Below are 20,263 nucleotides of genomic sequence, written 5' to 3' on the forward strand. Positions count from 1 at the left end.
ATATACAATAAAATATAATATTAAATTAACTAACTAAACAATAGTGCAAAGATTTAACCAAACAACTGCATTGTACAGTTGGACTAATGTTCATGTTCATGGTGTTTCCTTGAGTGCGAGTGTAAAATTGACGCATTGATTGAAAACGTATCACAAATGAAGCCCTTGTATACTATTTAATAACAAAACTGAATTTATTTGCTGAATCAGACTAGATGAGAGGAATATCACTATTCATTACTACTGACATTCAGAGTGAAAAGAAAAGAAAAATGGAGACACAAACACAACTCAAATAGGGTATGGCTTTGGTTAAATAACACTCTACTAAATTGATTCGAAAAGACAACCGTGTACATGATATCTTAAGTAGAGTAAGAAAAAGGATTTAAGGCTCTAGAACTCCCTGAAAAAGACAAAAGGCCCGATATATATATCTGCTGCATGTCATGATCCCACATTGAGGTGTGGCCATACAGTAGATGCTACTCAAATGCTGAGGGAAACGAGTCATCAACTCACTTTTACAGCCATCATTTGTCAGTGGACTCGTACATCACTGTGGACTATTGACCTGTTATCAGTATTGTGCTGAATTTGCCAGTGTTATTAGACATGGTACTGATACAATGGCACAGACAGACAGCCTTTTACATGAGAAATACACGCCGATGCTGAAATACAAAGTTGTTAATCCCCAGTTGCAGAGTCATTGGAACATCACAGGAAACTTTCTCGTTTTGTGAACTTCTTTCAAAAATAAGTGAACATTCATCAGCTTCTCAATACAGTAATGATACCAAAAATATCAAAATATCTTTGCTTTGCCTCCTCACCAGCCCTCTCCTTCTTTGAATGAGTGGTTATCAAACACATGTACATGCTAATAAGCATGCCAGCGTTTTGCTTACATTGTAGCTGCTTTTGATATATACAAAAAAATGTGGATGTACCTAGAAACAGTAATGGTAGTTTAAGAGATGCACAATATACTCCCAATATCTTCACGTGATTCCACTTCACTGTAAGAGACAATCGCAAAAATCTGATTTTGTTTTCTCTTTTCTTCTGTAAAAATACAAGGAATGATTTGGCAGATACCGCAGCTACTGGTGGATGACTACATACTGAACTTCGTCATTGACAATCACTGTGAAAATACTCACCCAAGCATAGTTTGCCTTTGGCTAAAAAAATAGGTGTGGTTTGTCACTCTGATTTTGGAAACTGTAAGATTGATTCATTCAGTTCAAACTCTTTGTGACACGTGGGTGTTTTCTTGCAAGTGTTAAGAGACTAGACTGTTCACACATACAAAATAATGAGGCAGTCCATTCTCAGTCAATGCTACAGTGATATTATGGATACATCCATCTGCTCTTTTCAACTTTACACCATTTGGGGAATAAGCGTTCCAAGCTCCTCCACTGCAACAGTTTACATTGTAATGTTAAAAAACAACAAGTCACCTGCTCCCTGCTATAGGTGTTGGATTTCTATGTTTCTTTTTTATGGTTTCTAAAATGACACGCTCAACCAGTGAGCAACAATGTCAAACATGCCTAGTGTTTCATGAATTTCTACAGTGTTCAGTAAAGTTTCACCACCATCTAACAAGATAAAAACATTTTTTTTTGTTGAGAAAACAGAAAATTACAGCTCTTTGCCAGTTGAACATATTCAACACATTTCAGGGGATTAAGAAAAACACTGTAGTCGTGTATATATCAGTGTTGAGTTGAAAACCCTTGTAATGTCACCTTTTGAGTATATCTGCGTCACCATTCGGCCTACTGACCAACTCAAAACCACCTGTATAAGAGCCTCAATGCAAAATGCAGAGCTGGCGGTCTGAATATAGGGACGTTTCTCCAAGTTGATGAAGGACAAGTTAAAAGTATTTTAGCAGAGACTGTATGCTGCTTCAATCCCATGCACATACTTAATCCATACACACTTCCAATGTCACTATCAGAGAACAGACAGCCTTCTTTGATACAAACACAATAAATCCCATCCCGTCCCTACCTGTGCTAAAAATGCTTTAGACACTGATCTGACCTGATCCATAGCTACTCTCCTTAACTCCCTAACTGAACAGCTTGACGAAGCAGCCATGGCAGTAAGGTTTGTCGTTTTGTTCTTTAAAGGTGCCTTTGTTGAGTTGTTTCAGGCAGAAGGCACAGACAAAATGCTCCGGGTGGAACTTCTTGGACATGGCTGTGATACAGCGTCCCGTGATGGGCTTCTGACAGCCGGAGCAGAGGGAGCCACGGCGCTCGTGGTAGTGCACTTCACAGTAAGGCTGGCCATCGTGCTCAAAGAAGCTTCCATTCACAAACGGGGTGAAGCACTCCTGTCAACAACAACAAGAGAAGAAGCAGAGGAAGATGCTGTTATTCTGGAGCTATCATTCCTTTAACAATATCCAGCTTAACTCTGGTACATGAAATAACACTAGAATGACAGAAATGACAAGATACAGACCCTGCAGACAAAACATTCAGGATGCCAAAGGCTGTTCAGCGCTGAGATGTAGTTCTCCAAAATGGCTCTGGCACAGCCGCCACATTTTGGTGCAAACATGTCAAAGTAATCCTTCCTGCAAAAGGCTTTTCCATCCTTTTCATGAAAGCCTTCATAGGAATAACAAACAGGTTTTAATAAATCACAACTGAAATGCAAACAGAAACAATTGAGTGGACTGTAGATATAAAAGTCACAGTAATAATTAATAAATAGAATATATCACAATACCCTCTGGGCCAAAGAAAGATCCACACTGAGCGCAGAAGAAGTGTTCAGGATGCCATGTCCTATCCAGCGCCGTCACAACTTTCTGAACAGACATGACAACACATGTCGTTGGCTGACTGTAATCTACAACAGACACGACCACATATGTAAACAGCAGCGACTTACATCCAGTATGGGTCCGTTGCAGTAGTAGCACCGTGGGGAGAACAAGTTGTGGTAATCGGTCTCACAGTACGGTTGTCCTTCTCGCTCAAAGAAGTTCCTGGAGCCGATCTCCTCTTGACAATGCGTGCACACAAAGTGTTCAGGGTGCCACGTGCGGCCCATAGCAGTCACCACCTAGACAAACAGAAAAGTGGATTGTACAAATTAAATTATTAAAATTACAATACATATATATTACAGACATACTATCTTTTAAAAAAGCATCTCACCTGTCCCACAATTGGCTTACAACAGGCTCCACAAACTCCTTTAGCTACCGTTTGTACACCCAATTTGTTGAGGTCAGACTGCAGGCTACCAAGCATGTTGTCCAGCTTGTTGACCTGCGTCGGAGCCCCACCAGGAACGCCGCCCTTCCCTTGGGCCATAATCTGAAATGATTAAATCATCAAAATAGTTATCTGTTAAAGATGTGCCTGATACACACAGACGTTTAACAAAATTATGTTTTACGTTACAAAGATGAAAAAAATGTAAAGCTGTGAAAAACAAGAAGGGATAAGAGACAGGGGTTCATGCCTGCATTGGAGGGAAGATTGGGTCATACTCTGTTTGGCAGCCTACTGACACCAGGACTTTGGGTGGTATTGGTGTCACTGGCTCCACTGGTGGAGGGCAGTTTGGGGCTTTAAGAACAGGAGGAGGGGGCTCTGGTTTGGGGGCAGGAGCTTCCTGAATTGGGGGTGGTGTGGCTTTTATAATCTGCCGAGGTGTGGGGGGAACTGGTTCCTGGATGTGGGGAGGTTGCGGAGGGGGAGAGGGAGGTGGAGGGAGAGGTGGCGGTGTAGGAATAGGGGGGTGCTGTACTGGGAGTAGCCGCTTAGGTTCCTCTATAACAGGAGGGCGACGAAGGGCAGGGGGAGAGAGAGGCGGGAGCACTTTCCTCACGGGGACAGGCGACTCTGGGGGAATTATGATCTGAACAAAGAGAAGAGAAAAACAGAGCGAAGGGAAGGAACACAGAGAGCAAAGTGTGTAGAAAACTAAAAGGTGAATTAATTGGGAATAGCAATATTCGGGGAAAACTGTTGAGCACACTGAAGCCAACCTTGTCGACCTCACTGCCGGCCCCATCGGGACGAAAGCGCTGGGGTTTGCATGTGACGACGACTCCCTCGGTCAGCCAATCATCAGACTGTTTACGCCGCCGCTCTGAGCGGCCGATCCCAAACTTGCCCTGAAGCTCCTCTATGAGGCGGTCCTGAGAAGTGTTCTTGTTTACAATGACAGGTCCCATCTTTCTGCGCAGAAGACCGTCTCGGAACATGGGGTGCACGTTAGGAGTCTCCTTGGTGCGCCTAATCACTGATTTTATCTAAGAAGGAATGGTGAACATCTCATCATACGTCCACACCAAACATAACCCAGCTGAAGCAGTCACAGCAGAGCTCTGAGGCAGCAGGTGAGTCACAAATCCATGACAGGCCAGGATGCTGTGGTCAGTGGGCTCAGAGTCACACTTCATGCACTTCTTGCATGCTTATGTCAGGTGCCCTACCCATGAATCTTCCTCACAGCCTTCCTAGTCTCTCAACAACCACACCAAGTTCACAACGCAGGTGACATTAGGGTCCTTCACACAAAACTGGTGCAACAGGTCAGGAGGATTAAATGTGCCATGCTCAGTACTGGTACTGCCAATCAGTGAGTTATTGATCTCTTGATCGCTATTTCTAAGTTAGCTTCTATTCCACCAGCTGAAAGCCTGCTGTGTTTTATGTGACTAATAATCTACATTCCAAAGATATTCACTTTAAAATATAAAATACAGAAAACCTTTCATACTGTTCATCGACTAATCAATTATTTGACCTATTGTTTCAGCCCTACTTGATTGTGCTAAAGATTTGAGAGATGATATTGAATGCTAACAAAACAATCCCTGTTTTATCCGTCTTAAAATGACAAAGTGCGAACGTTTGACTAGTGAGCAAACCAGCAGATAAATATTTGGTATCATGTTTTAGTTTAGTTTAAGTAGAGGCTAACTAGTGTGGAAGCATCAGTGTCTGGAGCAACAGCAGAACAATGTGAGCAAAACAAGCCCATGTTGTATCAAGCAAGAGGCGAGATGCATACATGTCCGGAAGCAGAGACTCGGTCTATACTGGGAGTCTGCAGCAGGGGCAGGTCCAGGGCAACGTCAGGGGTCCCAGGGCATGAAGACGGGGTCATGGATTCATCCATCCAGCTGGCCTCTGTGAGCGGGGTCATGCTGCCGTCTGTGTACGGCCTCTCGGTGTAAGGCGTCATGGTGCCATCCAGTCCATCGTGGAAGGACATTGACAGCTCCTCGTCAGCCCAGTCCAGATCTCCATTCCCATCAGTCCCTCCGTCCACCGAGTCGTCTGTGATGGTGTTGGTGCCGCTGGTGAAAGTGTCAGGCTGAACGCTGTTTCTGTCCATCGGCAGGATGAGCTCCTCCTGCATCTCCTGCATTCCTCTGCCTAAAAAATGTGCCTCCATCTTCAGCTGTGGATCCTCCACATGTGCTGCGGAGTGATTCTGTGCAAAACTCATGGCTAGCAGCTTGTCCAGTGCCTCGTCCAAGGAGGGCTCCACCATGGGGGGTTGCTGCACAGTGAAGGGGCTGGCTCTCTGGGCTGTGGGGGCCGACTCCAACACTTGTCTGCTGGTGCTAGTGAAGGCCAGTGGAGAGGGGACCGTCATTGGAGAGACTGGAGATGGCGAGGATGTTTTGGAGGAAACATGTGCAGAATGTGGAGATATACAGACAGCAGCAGGGATGGGTGAAGGAGTCTTTGGAGCTGAGAGAGGTGGGGTGAGGTTTTTAAAAGGAGATGGAGTAGAGAAATTCAAAACAAGGTCATGAAAAGAAGATCCCTTGGTTATAGTCTCAGGAGCGCAAGGGAATTTATCAACAGTATTTGAGGGCGAGACCCGCTCTACAGATGGACTAGAGGACTTGGAGGACTTGTGGTCCAGGACAGTGTTAACGGAGGTTAGTGAGTGGGTGGTGGTAGTGGAAGGACTCGGGCTATTTCTCATAAGGTTGGAGTTAACGGAAGCGGCTTGAGAGAGGACAAGCAGAGACTTGGTTTGGGACGACAGCATGGTGGCAGAGACATCTATGACAGAGTCCAGGTCTAGGTCACTGGCTGCAGAAAGTGAGGATACAGGACTGTGAGGACAGAGACGGTTCGCATAGGGCATTGACATGCCACTGTCTCCTCTATCCTCGTCTATGTGCAGCTCTAGACCAGCAGGCAAAGAGAACAGAGGAGAGGCACAGGCAGACGTAGGGGACAGACTAAGGAAAGGAGAAGCCACTGGGGTGATGGAGGAAGAGGCTGGAGGATGAGGAAAGCTGGAAGACGCTCCTGCTGGGTCCAGCAGACAGCCCAAAGAACTGGGCTGAAGGACATAGAAGCAGAAGCAAGATAAGAGGAAGAGGGCAGCGAAATCAACAGAAATGTGTTTTTGTTGAAGCCTTTCCAGTCGTCACTCATGCTGCTCTGTACCTTGAAGTCAGACAAAGAGGCCATCAGCTCATCGAGCTCTCTTGTGGCACAGGAAGCTGAAATTCTGGCTTGCTGCTGAGAGGGTGTGTCTAAATCACTGTGGCGGACAGAGGAGCTAGAAAATACAAATTATAATATGATTTGTAATTACATGCAAACATTGAAGCCTTACTAAACAGCAGAACCCAAACAATGTATTGTCTAAGTTACCACAGAATTCAATATGAGAAGTAAAAATGACCTCACATCCTCTATTAAAATTTAAAGACAACAGCTAACAGGCTAGCTGACTGCTGGCATTCATGTACATTCTGAGGAAGTAAGGTCTGTCATTCTGTGTTCCTGATCTTAAAACATCAGAAAGACAAAACAAAACAAACTTGCAACCATTTTGGTGCCACTGTAAACCTGAATAAATAGTCTTATTCCTCACTGGCAGAGTTGAGAATATGCCTGACAAGAAGTCGAAACTGCCATCTTTAGCATTTTAGAAGATGAAACTAAAAGGGAGACAAAGGACAATGGCCCAGCACAGTCTTCCCACTCCTTCCAGACAGGGATCACGTCACACACTGATAAGTTCCTCTCTGTAGTCTAAACACAACTGCACATGTAGGCAAAACAAGCTAGCATGCATTCTAATCAATTTTACATTATTCAACAAAATCTGGACACAGATATAAAGCACCTGGGTGAAGGCACTGAACCCTCCAGCTCGTCCAGCAGGCTCTCCACGGTGGGCCGGGCCTCTTCCAGCCTCGTTCCGTTCCTCCTGGGTTTCTCCTGAGGGGCGGGGCTCACCACGATGTCAGGGGAGCCGCCGTTCTCGTAGTGGGTAATGCTGCAGGATGGTAAAGGTGGAGCTGCCTCCTCTGTGGACAACACAACAGTACAGCTCATTTTGCTCACCACAAACAGAACTGAGGGCTCATTGGATACAAACGCCCACAAACGCTACAATGGGAAAGTCAAAGGAGCTCAGCATGGATCTGAAAAAGCGAATCATTGACTTGAACAAGTCAGGAAAGTCACTTGGAGCCATTTCAAAGCAGCTGCAGGTCCCAAGAGCAACAGTGCAAACAATTGTTTGTAAGTATAAAGTGCATGGCACTGTTTTGTCACTGCCACGATCAGGAAGAAAACGCAAGCTATCACCTGCTGCTGAGAGAAAATTGGTCAGGAGGGTGAAGAGTCAACCGAGAACCACCAAAAAGCAGATCTGCCAAGAATTAGAAGCTGCTGGAACACAGGTGTCAGTGTCCACAGTCGAGCGTGTTTTGCATCTCCATGGACTGAGAGGCTGCCGTGCAAGAAGGAAGCCCTTGCTCCAAAAGTGGCACCTTAAGGCTCGACTGAAGTTTGCTGCTGATCACATGGACAAAGATAAGACCTTCTGGAGGAAAGTTCTGTGGTCAGACGAAACAAAAATCGAGCTGTTTGGCCACAATGCCCAGCAAGATGTTTGGAGGAGAAAAGGTGAGGCCTTTAACCCCAAGAACACCATGCCTACCGTCAAGCACGGTGGTGGTAGTATTATGCTGTGGGGCTGTTTTGCTGCCAATGGAACTGGTGCTTTACAGAGAGTAAATGGGATAATGAACAAGGAGGATTACCTTCAAATTCTTCAAGATAACCTAAAATCATCAGCCCGAAGGTTGGGTCTTGGGCGCAGTTGGGTGTTCCAACAGGACAATGACCCCAAACACACATCAAAAGTGGTAATGGAATGGCTAAATCAGGCTAGAATTAGGGTTTTAGAATGGCCTTCCCAAAGTCCTGACTTAAATCCCATTGAGAACATGTGGACAATGCTGAAGAAACAAGTCCATGTCAGAAAGCCATCAAATTTAACTGAACTGCACCAATTCTGTCAAGAGGAGTGGTCAAAGATTCAACGAGAAGCTTGCCAGAAGCTTGTGGATGGCTACCAAAAGCGCCTAATTAAAGTGAAAATGGCCAAGGGACATGTAACCAAATATTAGCACTGCTGTATGTATATTTTTGACCCAGCAGATTTGATCACTTTTTCTGTTAACCCATAATAAAGTCATGAAAGAACCAAACTTCATGAATCTTTTTGTGACAAAGAAGTATCTGTTCCAATCACTCTATCAGAGAAAAATCAGTGTGGTAGAAATAACGGGGAAACTCAAGAGAGCCATGACATCATGTTCTTTACAAGTGTATGTAAACTTTTGACCACAACTGTACCTGTAGTGGGGAATGAAGGGGAGCTTTGTTGCACCGCGTTGAGTTCCAGCAGCAGTCTGTCGAGCTCCGAGAGGTTACTGCCCATGGCGGCGGTCATGGCTGCTGTTGACGAGTCTACCGACTTCTGTTTGTTTGGAAAACTGAAGAGGAGACAGACAGGGACAGCTGCTAACAGCAACTACAGATAAAAGAAAATGATGACGATGTGACACACAACACTCCAAGCGTGTGACAGGATACCTGTAGACGTGGTCCTCTTCAACGTGAGACAACGGAGAGCTGCTACTGTCCCTGGACCATGAGCTCTTCTGGACTGAACCTAACGACTGCAGAGGATACATCAGTGAGACATACGGAGAAAACCTGAGCAGAGTTTCCAGCTCTTTTGATATCAAATCAAATTTGTACTGTGTCACTTTCTTGTACTTCATGCTTGTAGTTCACGAGGCATACCTGCTGAGAGGAGCGGTGGGAGTCCGGCTGATCTATCAGGGACCCGTTCAGAGCCTCGGCTGAGGGTGGAGGAGGGACTGGAGGTGCGACTGACACATCCTGGTAGGAGTGTCCTCCAGTGGGGATGGAGTAGGGGGTCTCCTCAGCCAAGAACACAGGTCGCTTTGAGATGTGGGACGTAGTAGATTCCAGGTCCGCCAGTAACGCGTCTGAAATAATTGATAAAGTGTTCAGCATTTCTTGAAATTCAGAAGTACCTACCAAAAGAAATCACACATTAGATCCACAAGTTGTGCTGTTAAAATAAATAAATACAATCTTAATTTTTCTTACTCTCATTCAAACAATAATCTCAGTAATGCCTTGTGTCATTGGAGCAAAAGACATCAGAGACAAATTCCTGAACTGTTTTCGCAAAATATTTCGACCTGCAAACATGGTTGCGCTGGAGACCAATGGATTCTTTACTGGGTCGTTGGGTGCTCTGAGACAACTACTGACTGTGGTGTCAGGCTGTAAACGGACAATGCCAGCATGTCTGAGTCAGTCTCTCATTCCAACCCATCACCAAAAAAAGCTTTTTGTTAAGCCCTGTCACCATCACCGAGCCCAGCTTCATACCTATACCGATTAGGCCTTCATGAAATATCCCTCTGAAACCCCCAACATAAACCCCCCCCCCCAGATGTCTCTGATTAGTCTCTGTTTTATGAGAATCAGTGTGAATTTAACAAGACAGACTGATAAGAACAAAAGGAGCAGACCAACCGAAAGTGTTTCTGAACCCAGTCCAGGGTTGAGGGGCTACAGTGTTACCCCGCTGAGTGTTCACAGGAACGCAGGAGCAAAATAGACTCTTACATCACACGAGCCATCCATTCTCAGCCGGTCCAGAATAGACGCAATCACCGGCTGCATACTGTTACAATACAGAGGCTTGGAACGGGAGTCTGTTCCGAGGAATTACCGCAAACTCAAACATAAGAGAAGCAGAGTGAACTAAGCACAAGGTCAGACGGCTAACCAGGCTTCTAAAATACTTTTAATGTACAGAAAAAGTGTCATGTATGAAAACTTTGATTTCTGTCCTGAATAGGAGTTATTTTAAAAAGCGATACAAGTCTGAAAATAAATTAAATATAATTTTTCTGTTGAACGGTATCATTCTACTTCTCCAAATACTTCACAATTCTTTCACACAAGGTTACATTAATCCTAATGTACGTCAGAAGAAAAGTGAATATTTTCATAAAAGCTGAAGCCGAGGAGTACAGCGAGACTTGGATCAAGTCTTACTGCACAACACTGAATACTCATAAGTATGCCTTTACCCCCTGTGTTGCAGGCACTGCCTTCATATCATCCGCAATCAAGTCACCATAAAAACATATTCACAGAATATCTGGAAAATGATAGACTGAGACAAGTTTGTCCTTCGTCTACATCAACATTAAAAGATCTAACAACAACGTAATGCAATAATATCATGAAACAATAAAGCAGTGTCTGTATCCATGAGTACATATAATAAAAAGCCAGTATCTATACTCACATTATTGTTTCCACCTGCTGTATCTGTAATATCTTCTGGGCAGTATGAAATGTGTGTGTTTATTTGTGTGTATGTGTGTGTGTGTGTGTGTGTGTGTGTGTGTGTGTGAGAAGCAGACCGCAGTACAGACGAAGATAGTGTGGGCAACATGGAGTGATAACATATGTTGCCAGCGTAATGGGGGGGGGGGGTGGTTTGCGAGCCAGAAGTGGGTGTCGGTATCCTTTCAATAATGGTATCCTTTCACTGCGCCTTTCTCTTAATATCAAACACTGAAAGTTTCTCTCATAAGTGATTTCTCACCCTCAAATCTGCATTTACAAATAAATACAGTCACTACGATTGTAACTTTACAGATGTCAGGCTTATGTCCATTTTGTTAAATTGCATCCAAAAGCATATCTATCTATCTATCTATCTATCTATCTATCTATGTGACTTTAAGTTTGAATGATCCACTCAGATGAGCTGCGATAAGTTTACAAGAAAAGTGCAATAAACTGGAGACTCTCATATGACAAGACTATATTCTGTAACCAGTCTTCAAACCAAAAGGAGATCCGGCCCAGAAGCTAAATGTTTAAGTCATGGAGTTTGACATAAACCACATGGGAGCACACGCCTATTTATAGCAGTAAGCTCAGTGTGTAGCCCGTGTCTGTGCAAATGTGCTGAAATATCATGACCAGCTCAAAATAATCTGCACCTGGTGCTGACATGCTGAACAAGGTCTTACTGAAGTTGACTTTGTCACTCATAAAACAAAAGCCTCCACATAGAAAAATACCACAGCTGGTTTTGGAACAAAGGTGAGCCAAATAAAATACAATGTAGGGTTTACATTTACATTCTCTCTTGTAGCTTAGAAGATCTTAGAAGCTGTCAAAAAATAATAAAAGCCTTTAAAGAAAGACTAATTATGGAAATGTTTTCCTAGAAAGTTCATTGTGGCGTTGATGAAGCGGACAGCCGCACTGCCTGGAGCCTTCCAAAACACTTGTAGACAGAGCCCCCCCCCCCCCCCCCCCCCCCCCCCACACACACACACACACACACACACACACACACACACACACACACACACACACACACACACACACACACACACACACACCTGCTCATACTACACATCTGTGACTCCAGAGTAGATCTCTCCACAGAGGGCATCACCACAGTTAGATTCATCGTCTAATCTGCAATGTCTAGTTTCTGTATTCAAACAGCTACTGTACATTCCAATACCTCTAATTTGGTAGATTGTGTTTTCTGTTTTTTGTTTGAAGAACAATTGCACAGTCCCAGTGAAAATTAGTGTCATCTATGTGTTGCAGATTGGGAGTTGTCCTACATAAAGGTGCATAAAGGTGATTTAAAGAAGATATATATTAGAGCTTAAACTATTGATCAATTAATCGATCAGTTGCTGAACAGAAGTCATTTCTCCTAAATCTAAATCAACTAATTGTTGAGTAATATTTGAAGCACAAATGTTAAACATTCTTTAGTTCCAGTGATATGATTTGATGTATGTGATAGTAAACTGAATATCTTTGGCTTTTAGACTGCTGGTACAAAACCCTTGATTTGAAGGCCTCATGCTGGTATGTGAGAATTTGTGAAAATAATACAAAGTATTGTTAGTTGCAGCACTGATATGAATGGAACTATAAACACAGTGGGAGATGCACCATATAAGATTCTATTTCTATATCAGGATAACGAAAGATGAAAACACATGCCAGGCCTGTTTCAATTTAAACAAACGTATAATTTTGAAATCCATAATTCACAGCTCATATCCATTAAGTGCATCTCTTTGATATCATTTAATGCAGGTCATACAGGGATAAAGATTGAAGATTGAAGATGCTAATGAAACTGTCTTGCTTCCCTCTTTTCCCCTGAGGAGGGCAGCATCGAGTTTGGCATGAGGACGGACAACAAGCCTTCGTCAGGCTCAGAAAAGTTTTGGTCCATGAGAGTTTGAAGCATTAAGAATGCAAAAAAGCACTGTAAGCCAAGTAACAGACTAATCTTTTCCATTTCATACAGGGGGGTAAGAGCCACAATGGACAAAGTCCAATTCTGCTCGAACAGCATCCTGACTCAATAGGCCATTGTGCAAGCTCTGGAGGAATAAAGCTGTCATCAAAAAGGATATGACTGGGACTAATAACACGAGATGAATTCATCAAACATCCCTCAACAATACAACAGTGGCTCACTCTGTAAGGGGGAACCGTCTGTGGTCACGCTGTGGTAACTAATGTTCATTACGTTCCACAAACAACTCTCAAGATATGTGGATAATGTACATTCTTGTGGCAGTGGGTGCATGTACAGTCCTGCCTGTGCACATCCACCCCCCCATCCACCCACCCAAGGCCCTGCCACAGTCCTGCAGTGTTTATCAGATGGGAGCAAAGGTGCATGGGGAATTCCACACATTCCTCTGTCCACTCCTGAGAAAGAAAGCAATCAGGCGGGGACAAGGTGGCTCTAGGATGGGTGCATTTGGTTGCTCTAGTCCCAGCGAAGCATCATTTAACATGCAACCTGTCTTACCTGGAAACAAAAAATATGCTTTGAGATACAATCTACTCCAGCAGAACAAACCCAAAACCTCAGGATTTTAGGTACGGAGCCGGTGAGCAATGTGCTTGAATACAAAATACCATCTGTCAAGTCCAGAAAAATGAAAATAATGTGTTGACAATTACAGGACCTGTTCCACTAACTACAGCATGCTTTGAATTCCAGGATAAGGAGATGTCAATGTTTTTACTACCCATTTCCCACAGAGCATGGTGTACAGGGCAGGCGGGGAGGGGGGGGGGGGGGGGGGGGGACCAGGCCTGTCTAATCTGTTCTATTAACATGTGAGCAACGGTGATAGCCCACCAGGGTCCACAGCTCACCTGTTTATAGCCAGGGAGCAAAAGAGCAAAACTGGCCACGGCCCCACAGCGAAATTCTACCCCATCAGGCCAACCCGACACGATATTTATATCAAACAAGACAGACAGGGGCCAGGGAGAGGGGGGGGGGGATGCCAGTGAGGCAAGCAGGGGAGGCTGGGTAGAAACCAGGAACAGACAAACAAGAGGGAATGTGAGTGAAAGAGAATATCGACTGGCAGCAAACAGATTAAATGATAAACTAAGAGAGAAATATTCAAATTACATTACAGTCATTTAGGAGATGCTTTTATACAATAAGTGTATTCAACATAGGTATTCAAGAGAACTACTAGTCACCGAAGTCATAAGTGCATATGAACAGAAGTCATAAGTGCATCTCCTTGTTTACACAAGCATCTAAGAGCATGAAGCAGAGCAAAAGTACAGTGCAGACACAAACAAATACAATAAGTGCAGCAAACCAATACGGATACAATAAGTGCTAAGTGGAAGGCTCAGGGTAGCACTTCTTGAAGAGGTGAGTTTTCAGTCTGCGCCGAAAGATGGGCAGCGACTCTGCTGTCCTAGCCCACCACTGTGGGGCCAGGACAGAAAACAGCCGTGACCGGGTCGATCGGCCACAGGGACCTCTGAGCGACGGGGCAACCAATCGCCCCGAGGCAGCAGAGCGAAGTGGTCGGGCGAGGGTGTAAGGCTTGACCAAATAAAATGTTATGTCTCACAGCTTACAGATGGCCACCATCTTTGTACACTAGGACACACAGATTCATACAGACAAAAGGATGAATGAGTGTAATAGTATACCATCCGAAAAGACAGAAGCATCTAAGGGTGATTATTTCAAAATAAACATACCCAAAAATACACTGCCAAGCAGCCCCATATCAGAAGATGACACGCCCCGTGAGAGAACGCTGGACCAAAATAAAAGCACTTCCCCACAGACCAGTAAATCAGATGACAGGGGAAAGTCTGAAGACTGACACCCAGTCACTGAGAACACATTCATACCCATGCATGTTCCACGACCGTATGCCAGAGAAGGTGAGTGGGCTTTTGTGCCATAAGAGTGGGGTAGATTGAGGAAGACCCTCGAAGAAAGGCCGTCTTATCTCTCATCTCTAAAACGCCGACTGAAAACACCGAGCTGTGCTCCAAACTAGTAAACCTTCCTATGGAAGAGCAGAACATTAAACAACCATTAGCTGATGGAGGATGAGAGAGAGGATGAATTATCGACCAACCTGCTTATTATTTTCTTGACTGTATTTGGTGCTTTAACATTTCAGAAAATAGTAGAAAATGCTCAACACAATTTCCTGAAGCCGAAATTGGAGTTGATTTTAAATTTAATATCATAGAAGACTAAGAAAACAAGCAAACATTCACATTTGAGATGCTAGCACCAGAGAATGTTTTTTGGTATTTTTGCTCTAAAAATGACTAAAACGATAAATCAGTTATGAAAACAGTTGCAGATTATTCTCCTGATTTATCATCTCAGTTCAACCGAGTATTGTTTTCAAAATTTTTAGTAATATTATTAGTTAGCTTTGTTAGTTAACTTTAGATTTTTTGATACCAAAATGATTAGCAAGCATTTTGTTACTTGACGTAATTTTGAAATACTTAAGTGCTGCAAACACACATCTCAGTTATCAATAAAGCATTGACGTTTAATACCAATCCTAGTATCAAAACATGAGAAAAGTGGAGTTTAACGGAATCATATTAAAACTGAATGAAGGCTGAAGTGAGATTTACTGCCCTGCTCACAGATAAGAAGCCCTCTGTCTTTGAACATGGCCCCTGGGGGTCCCCAGGTCCAGTAATGCTAGAAGAACCCAGCAGGGACTCAGATTCCTACTGCATTACCCTAAAATAATCAGCACTGCTTTCTGAGCCACGGCCCAAGGCCAGGGAACAGGGAAACAGCATGACAAGAGGAAAGAGAGAGTAGGGTCGCAACAATGTGGTGCGACAGCATTTAATAGTGAAAAACGCTGCTCTGGCCAGATCACACACACACTGAAGGCCCATGGCTACCCACTCTACCAGAGTGTGCTGGCCTCCAGCGTGGACTCTGCTCATTGTTTTTCTCCTCTGTTTCCTCAGGATGTGGGGCAGGGTCTGTTGCCTAAGCGATGAGGTCAGCCATGCAGCTCTCTCCTCCCCAGACCCAGAACAGGATGGGTGTGGAGCTCGGCAACAAGACTGATTTACAGCCAGGAGCTTCCCTCTAGCCGAGCATGCGAGCCCACTGGTTAGGGGCGGTATGCGCTATCCCTGCAGCTCTCACGGGGTGATGAAAGCTCGTCTGGTAACACTAACTCTGTGCTGCCGACACACCGGGACCCAGAGAGCACTTAAGACCTTCTAAGATCTGTTGGTATGCTGTGCAAACGCTGTAAACATTTAAGACCATGCTGCTGCTTCTACAACAGCCAACTTTTGCGCCTGTCTGGAGGATAAGGCCTTCCTCTGCAAGGTGATCGACTGATAATAGTACAGTAAATCTAACAAGACTTCTGTGTGTTTACAAAAGGCTGAAACAGACGGCAGGTGCTGCCGTCTGTTTCAGCCCACATAGCCACCTCCCGTAGATACACAGGGGCCTCAGAGCAAAATACAGACTGAGGCCCACATTGTTTTAAAGCTGCATCTAAACGATAAATAGTACCTGTGTTTCTTCTCGGGGGGGGGGGGGGGGTCACAGGATTTAAACAATGTTTGTACATTGGTAGGCTAATGCACACTATCCGTTTCCTCTAGTAAAGTTAGGTAAATAAAGATTAAGGCAAGTTTGTCTTCAACAGTGTACATGACCCTACTTGCATACAGTACAGATGAGTATTAGTTAGCATTACAAAGTTAGCAAGCCTGACTCTTACTAGTTACATTATCGCCTGTATTGGAGACAGCAAAATATTAAGTGTGTGACAGTGCTGTATGATAATACAAGATGCTCGTTTCAACACAATGTGTATCAAATAAATATATACACTGATTGTGAGTAATTGATTTTATCTGGGCTGGATTAATGGCCCGACTCACCATGGGTTCCCCAAATTAGTTTAGTTGTAATTTGATTGAACACACAGATTTGTAAGAAAATGCAAAATGTGAGAATAGTATCAATGAAATATTCTAGGTACTAAAACTAGATTTTGACACAGGGACCCTCTGCAGGACAGGGCTCTAATAGTGCATGATATTCATCAAATTACCACACAGTGAACCTCTGGTTTTAGGGGTCCTTTAGGGTCTGGGGTCCTTGGCCATTTGACCGTGTCAGTAATCCAGCCCTGGAATTCATTCATTGGTAATCCGTGAACAGTGAGCGTTTATAGCCAACATGAAAGTCAATCATGCGTGTGTTATTCTCACTTTAGTAACCCTCCTCCAGCATAATGCATGTCTATGCTAATCCACTTTCTTCACTGTTAACCTGCAGACATGGAGCACAGCCTCCACAGTACAGTGAGGTCAGTCTGCCTGAATCTCACACAATCCTGAGGAATTCACAAGGAGCTGAGCTGATCTTCATACCACGCAAACATGAGACCCAGGAGCAGGACAGTGTGTCATATGTGGTCTGGGGGCCACATGTGGGTGAGGACTCCGGGGCCACATCAGTAACAACAGTGAGGCAATGCCTGGCTGCCACCTGGGCTGGACTGTAAAAAGACTGATCAGAGAAAAACTGTGGAAAAGTGTGACTCAGAGGAACTCGGCTCTCACTATGCTGAGGGAATTCCCTTCCTCGAGTGTTAAGCAACGCGAGCAGATCAATATCCACAGAATGAAAGCAGACGGGTGGAGTGGAGTCTGATCGGGTTTCCAAACAGCTCCACGTCGACCTGCCAATCATTAATGAGCCTCAAGACAAGGACCCATGGGGGCTTGTTAGAGGGGGTTTTACTGGATGTGCAGTAAACCACAGTCATTCAGAATTTACAAACATTTAACGTGGTTTGTTGTTGCATATCTAGGGATGACATGGGAGGGGTTTTCCACATGATGTGGACAAAAAAGTTAAAATCCTAAAAGTGGGCCATTTAACTTCACAGTTGTGTGATCGCCAGGCTACCAAGATGTCAAAGCTCGATACGTTTTTGACAATCTATAAGTGTAAATACCACAGGGCCCGTTTTAAAAGGACCAACTGAAACCGACAGCCCTCCCTCTGGTGACAGCATGCACAGGGCTGAGAGTAGTGGTAGGAGGTGAGTCATGACCCAGAGAGTATTTGGCCTTGGACCCCGACACAGAGCGATGTTCGACATTCCTCAGCAGCCTCGCCCCCTCCATCAGCCTGCTGTTCACGCTGCTTCAGTGAGACTGCAGGCTCCCTCTCAACCAACAATCGTCTCTTTCAGTGGCCCTCGGGAGCGAGAGCATCTAATGTGCCCCGGAGGTTTTCTCATATCGGGCCAAACTCAAAATGCGGCACATCGTCTCTCCACTTAAACAATTCACAAATCCATTTTACGGCCTTTCTACTTGGGGAGATCAGTACAATGGGAGCGTTCCTACAGATACTTGACAGAGGGTTTAAGAAGTGATTTATTCTGAATTAGCAAAGTAAATATAGCAAACTGACCAGCTGGTGAAAACTACAACAACCAGAATTAGAAGTTCAGAGGTTCAATGCCAAAGGTCAAAGGCCGATGAACCAAAGAGGTAAACTGGTTAATGAGGCAAATAAAAATAGATGCTGACCGCTGCACATATTCAGTTTATGTTGATTGTCATCAATGCTGGTGTTGGATACTTGTAGTGCTGAAAGGATTAATTTATTAATTTATTGACAAAATATAAATATTCTGCATTTCTCACGCAAAACAAGCTATTAGAAAATGTCACTTTGGGGTTTCACCATTTTTTGAAGGGCATTTTTCAATAGTTTCTGATTTTTTTTGTAGACTAAACATTTGATCCAGCAAAAAAATTCAACATGTTAATGAATAATGCAAACTAGTTAGTTATTCACAGCCCCAACTCACAGTTCTCAGTAAATGATAATGCCATAAAAAAAACACATTTTAAATCATGGCAAATTGACTTAAATATTGGCAATAGGTAATGTAACATGAACACTTCCACTTGTGGGTAAATCTAGCTCGTTCACAGAAAACGTATCTATTCTAACAGCAATTTTGAGGTCATCTTCTATTCTAAAAACGTGACTATTGTGTAGTAATAACAACTCGGCAAGTGCATTTCTTACTTGTACTTTGCTGGTAGACAAACGTTAATTCATGCCTTTATACCACATGAATTAAAAGGCAACTCTTAAATGTACAATCATAATACAGACCAGTGTGCAGCGTGAGGGTTTTGAATCCCCATTATTCAAGGTCTGTGTTGCATGTAACACGGATAAACACCAGCCCAGCTAGACTAATCTAGATTATGTTAGACTAATCTAACATAATAAAACCTGCTTTCTAGCAGAAATCAACAGGATAACAGCACAGGGTCAGGGTCCTACCAACAATAATACTATACTGTTTCACCTCTAGGAGAAAGTGTTGACAGTACATTTGACATAGTAAATAAGATGATAGGTTTCTCTGGGGCTCCCACTACTACATACATACAGTACAATTTCCATTTCTTCTATTGTCCTAATCAGATCTGTGTCTCATGTATCAAGGCTTTCCATTTATTTACATTTGGAGAAAAAAAAGGACAACAAAGCAGATTGTATGGCCAGTGATTAAGTATCACTAGCAGTTAGGTCTGCTTCATCAGACAGGAGATACTTCATAAGCCAGGGTTGAGCTCACATTGTGCTGCACCGAGCAGTCTAAATGGGGAGGCCTGTTGACTCCACCACTTCAAAGCTGGAATGAATAGCCTGTGGGCAAAAGTTGAGGAGGTATAACGTTGAAGCTCGGTGTCAAAATGTCAGCCAAATATCTCCTCCCCCCTGGCTCGCGTATTGAAAAAGTAAGTTTGTTGTAAATGTGCAGGATATCGATTTATTATCAGACACATGAACGTGACTTCAGAGAGTTTAAAAGGAGGTGGTAAAAGGCTAACGATGCTATACGATGCATATATAAATCAAAGTGGGTAACATGAGGCAAACATCCACTCTGCCATACTGCACTGTCACATTTTTTGGGAAGAAAATAGCCAGTATTTTCCAGAGTAAGGTGACCCAGAAGCTTATCTTTTTTTAACGTTAACTCTCGTCGTAACGTGAACTCCTCCACCCTGCTATCCGCTCCTCACTGTGGAAAAACAAGAGCGTTTTAACAAACAACTTGAAAACTCACCTAAGTCGTCCATAGTGGCTGCCTGGCTTCGGCCTGTCTCCGTTTTATGTTTGGTAGCTTCTCAACTTTACGAAGTCTGAATGTTTCCTCTCTCCAAACTTCTCCCCAGTCTGCTGCTGCCCTGGAAGTTTGGTCGGGGATAGCTCTCGTGAACGCGCTGCAATATGTGCATGTGTACTTTTAGCAGAGCGCGCGCTCTGATTTGAGGCTAAGTGATGAGCGACATCTAGCGGCCATAAACTGGAATTACACGAAGTGACACCTGGTCAGCCGAATTCACGAGACGGCTGACCGTATTTACGAGACGGCTGACCGTATTTGGAAAAAACGGAAAGGACTTTTTCATGTTAATTTGTGTGCATTCACACATAGAAT

General features: G+C 43.9%; 1 protein-coding gene across 2 annotated transcripts; it reads right to left on the reverse strand.

The window, feature by feature from the left end:
* Positions 1-165: 165 nt before the first annotated feature.
* pxnb (paxillin b) lies at positions 166-20,020 on the reverse strand. 2 transcript variants are annotated; one of them, XM_068703297.1, is made up of 14 exons: positions 19,889-20,020; positions 9,129-9,337; positions 8,916-9,001; positions 8,676-8,815; positions 7,153-7,336; positions 6,465-6,579; positions 5,062-6,357; positions 4,031-4,297; positions 3,502-3,900; positions 3,192-3,353; positions 2,923-3,096; positions 2,758-2,839; positions 2,488-2,636; positions 166-2,356 (listed from the first exon to the last, which is right to left on the reverse strand). In XM_068703297.1, exons 1-14 carry the CDS (start codon positions 19,899-19,901, stop codon positions 2,090-2,092), a joined length of 3,543 nt encoding a protein of 1,180 aa, XP_068559398.1. In that variant the 5' UTR covers positions 19,902-20,020; the 3' UTR covers positions 166-2,089. The 2 variants fall into 2 exon arrangements, with proteins under 2 accessions (XP_068559398.1, XP_068559399.1); XM_068703298.1 differs by lacking the exons at positions 3,502-3,900; positions 4,031-4,297; positions 5,062-6,357.
* Between the last annotated feature and the right edge of the window lie 243 nt (positions 20,021-20,263).

This window comes from Cebidichthys violaceus, unplaced genomic scaffold (genome assembly GCF_023349555.1).
Source record: "Cebidichthys violaceus isolate CVI_PGR_0920_01 unplaced genomic scaffold, fCebVio1.0.p SCAF_9, whole genome shotgun sequence".
NCBI lineage: Eukaryota > Metazoa > Chordata > Actinopteri > Perciformes > Stichaeidae > Cebidichthys > Cebidichthys violaceus.

Excerpts from the sequence above, each read along its gene's own strand:
- pxnb (XM_068703297.1), bottom strand. Across the intron at positions 8,816-8,915 it reads GAAGAGGACCACGTCTACAG|TTTTCCAAACAAACAGAAGT; the intron begins GTATCCTGTCAC and ends TCTCCTCTTCAG. Across the intron at positions 3,354-3,501 it reads CAATCTTCCCTCCAATGCAG|ATTATGGCCCAAGGGAAGGG; the intron begins GCATGAACCCCT and ends TAATCATTTCAG.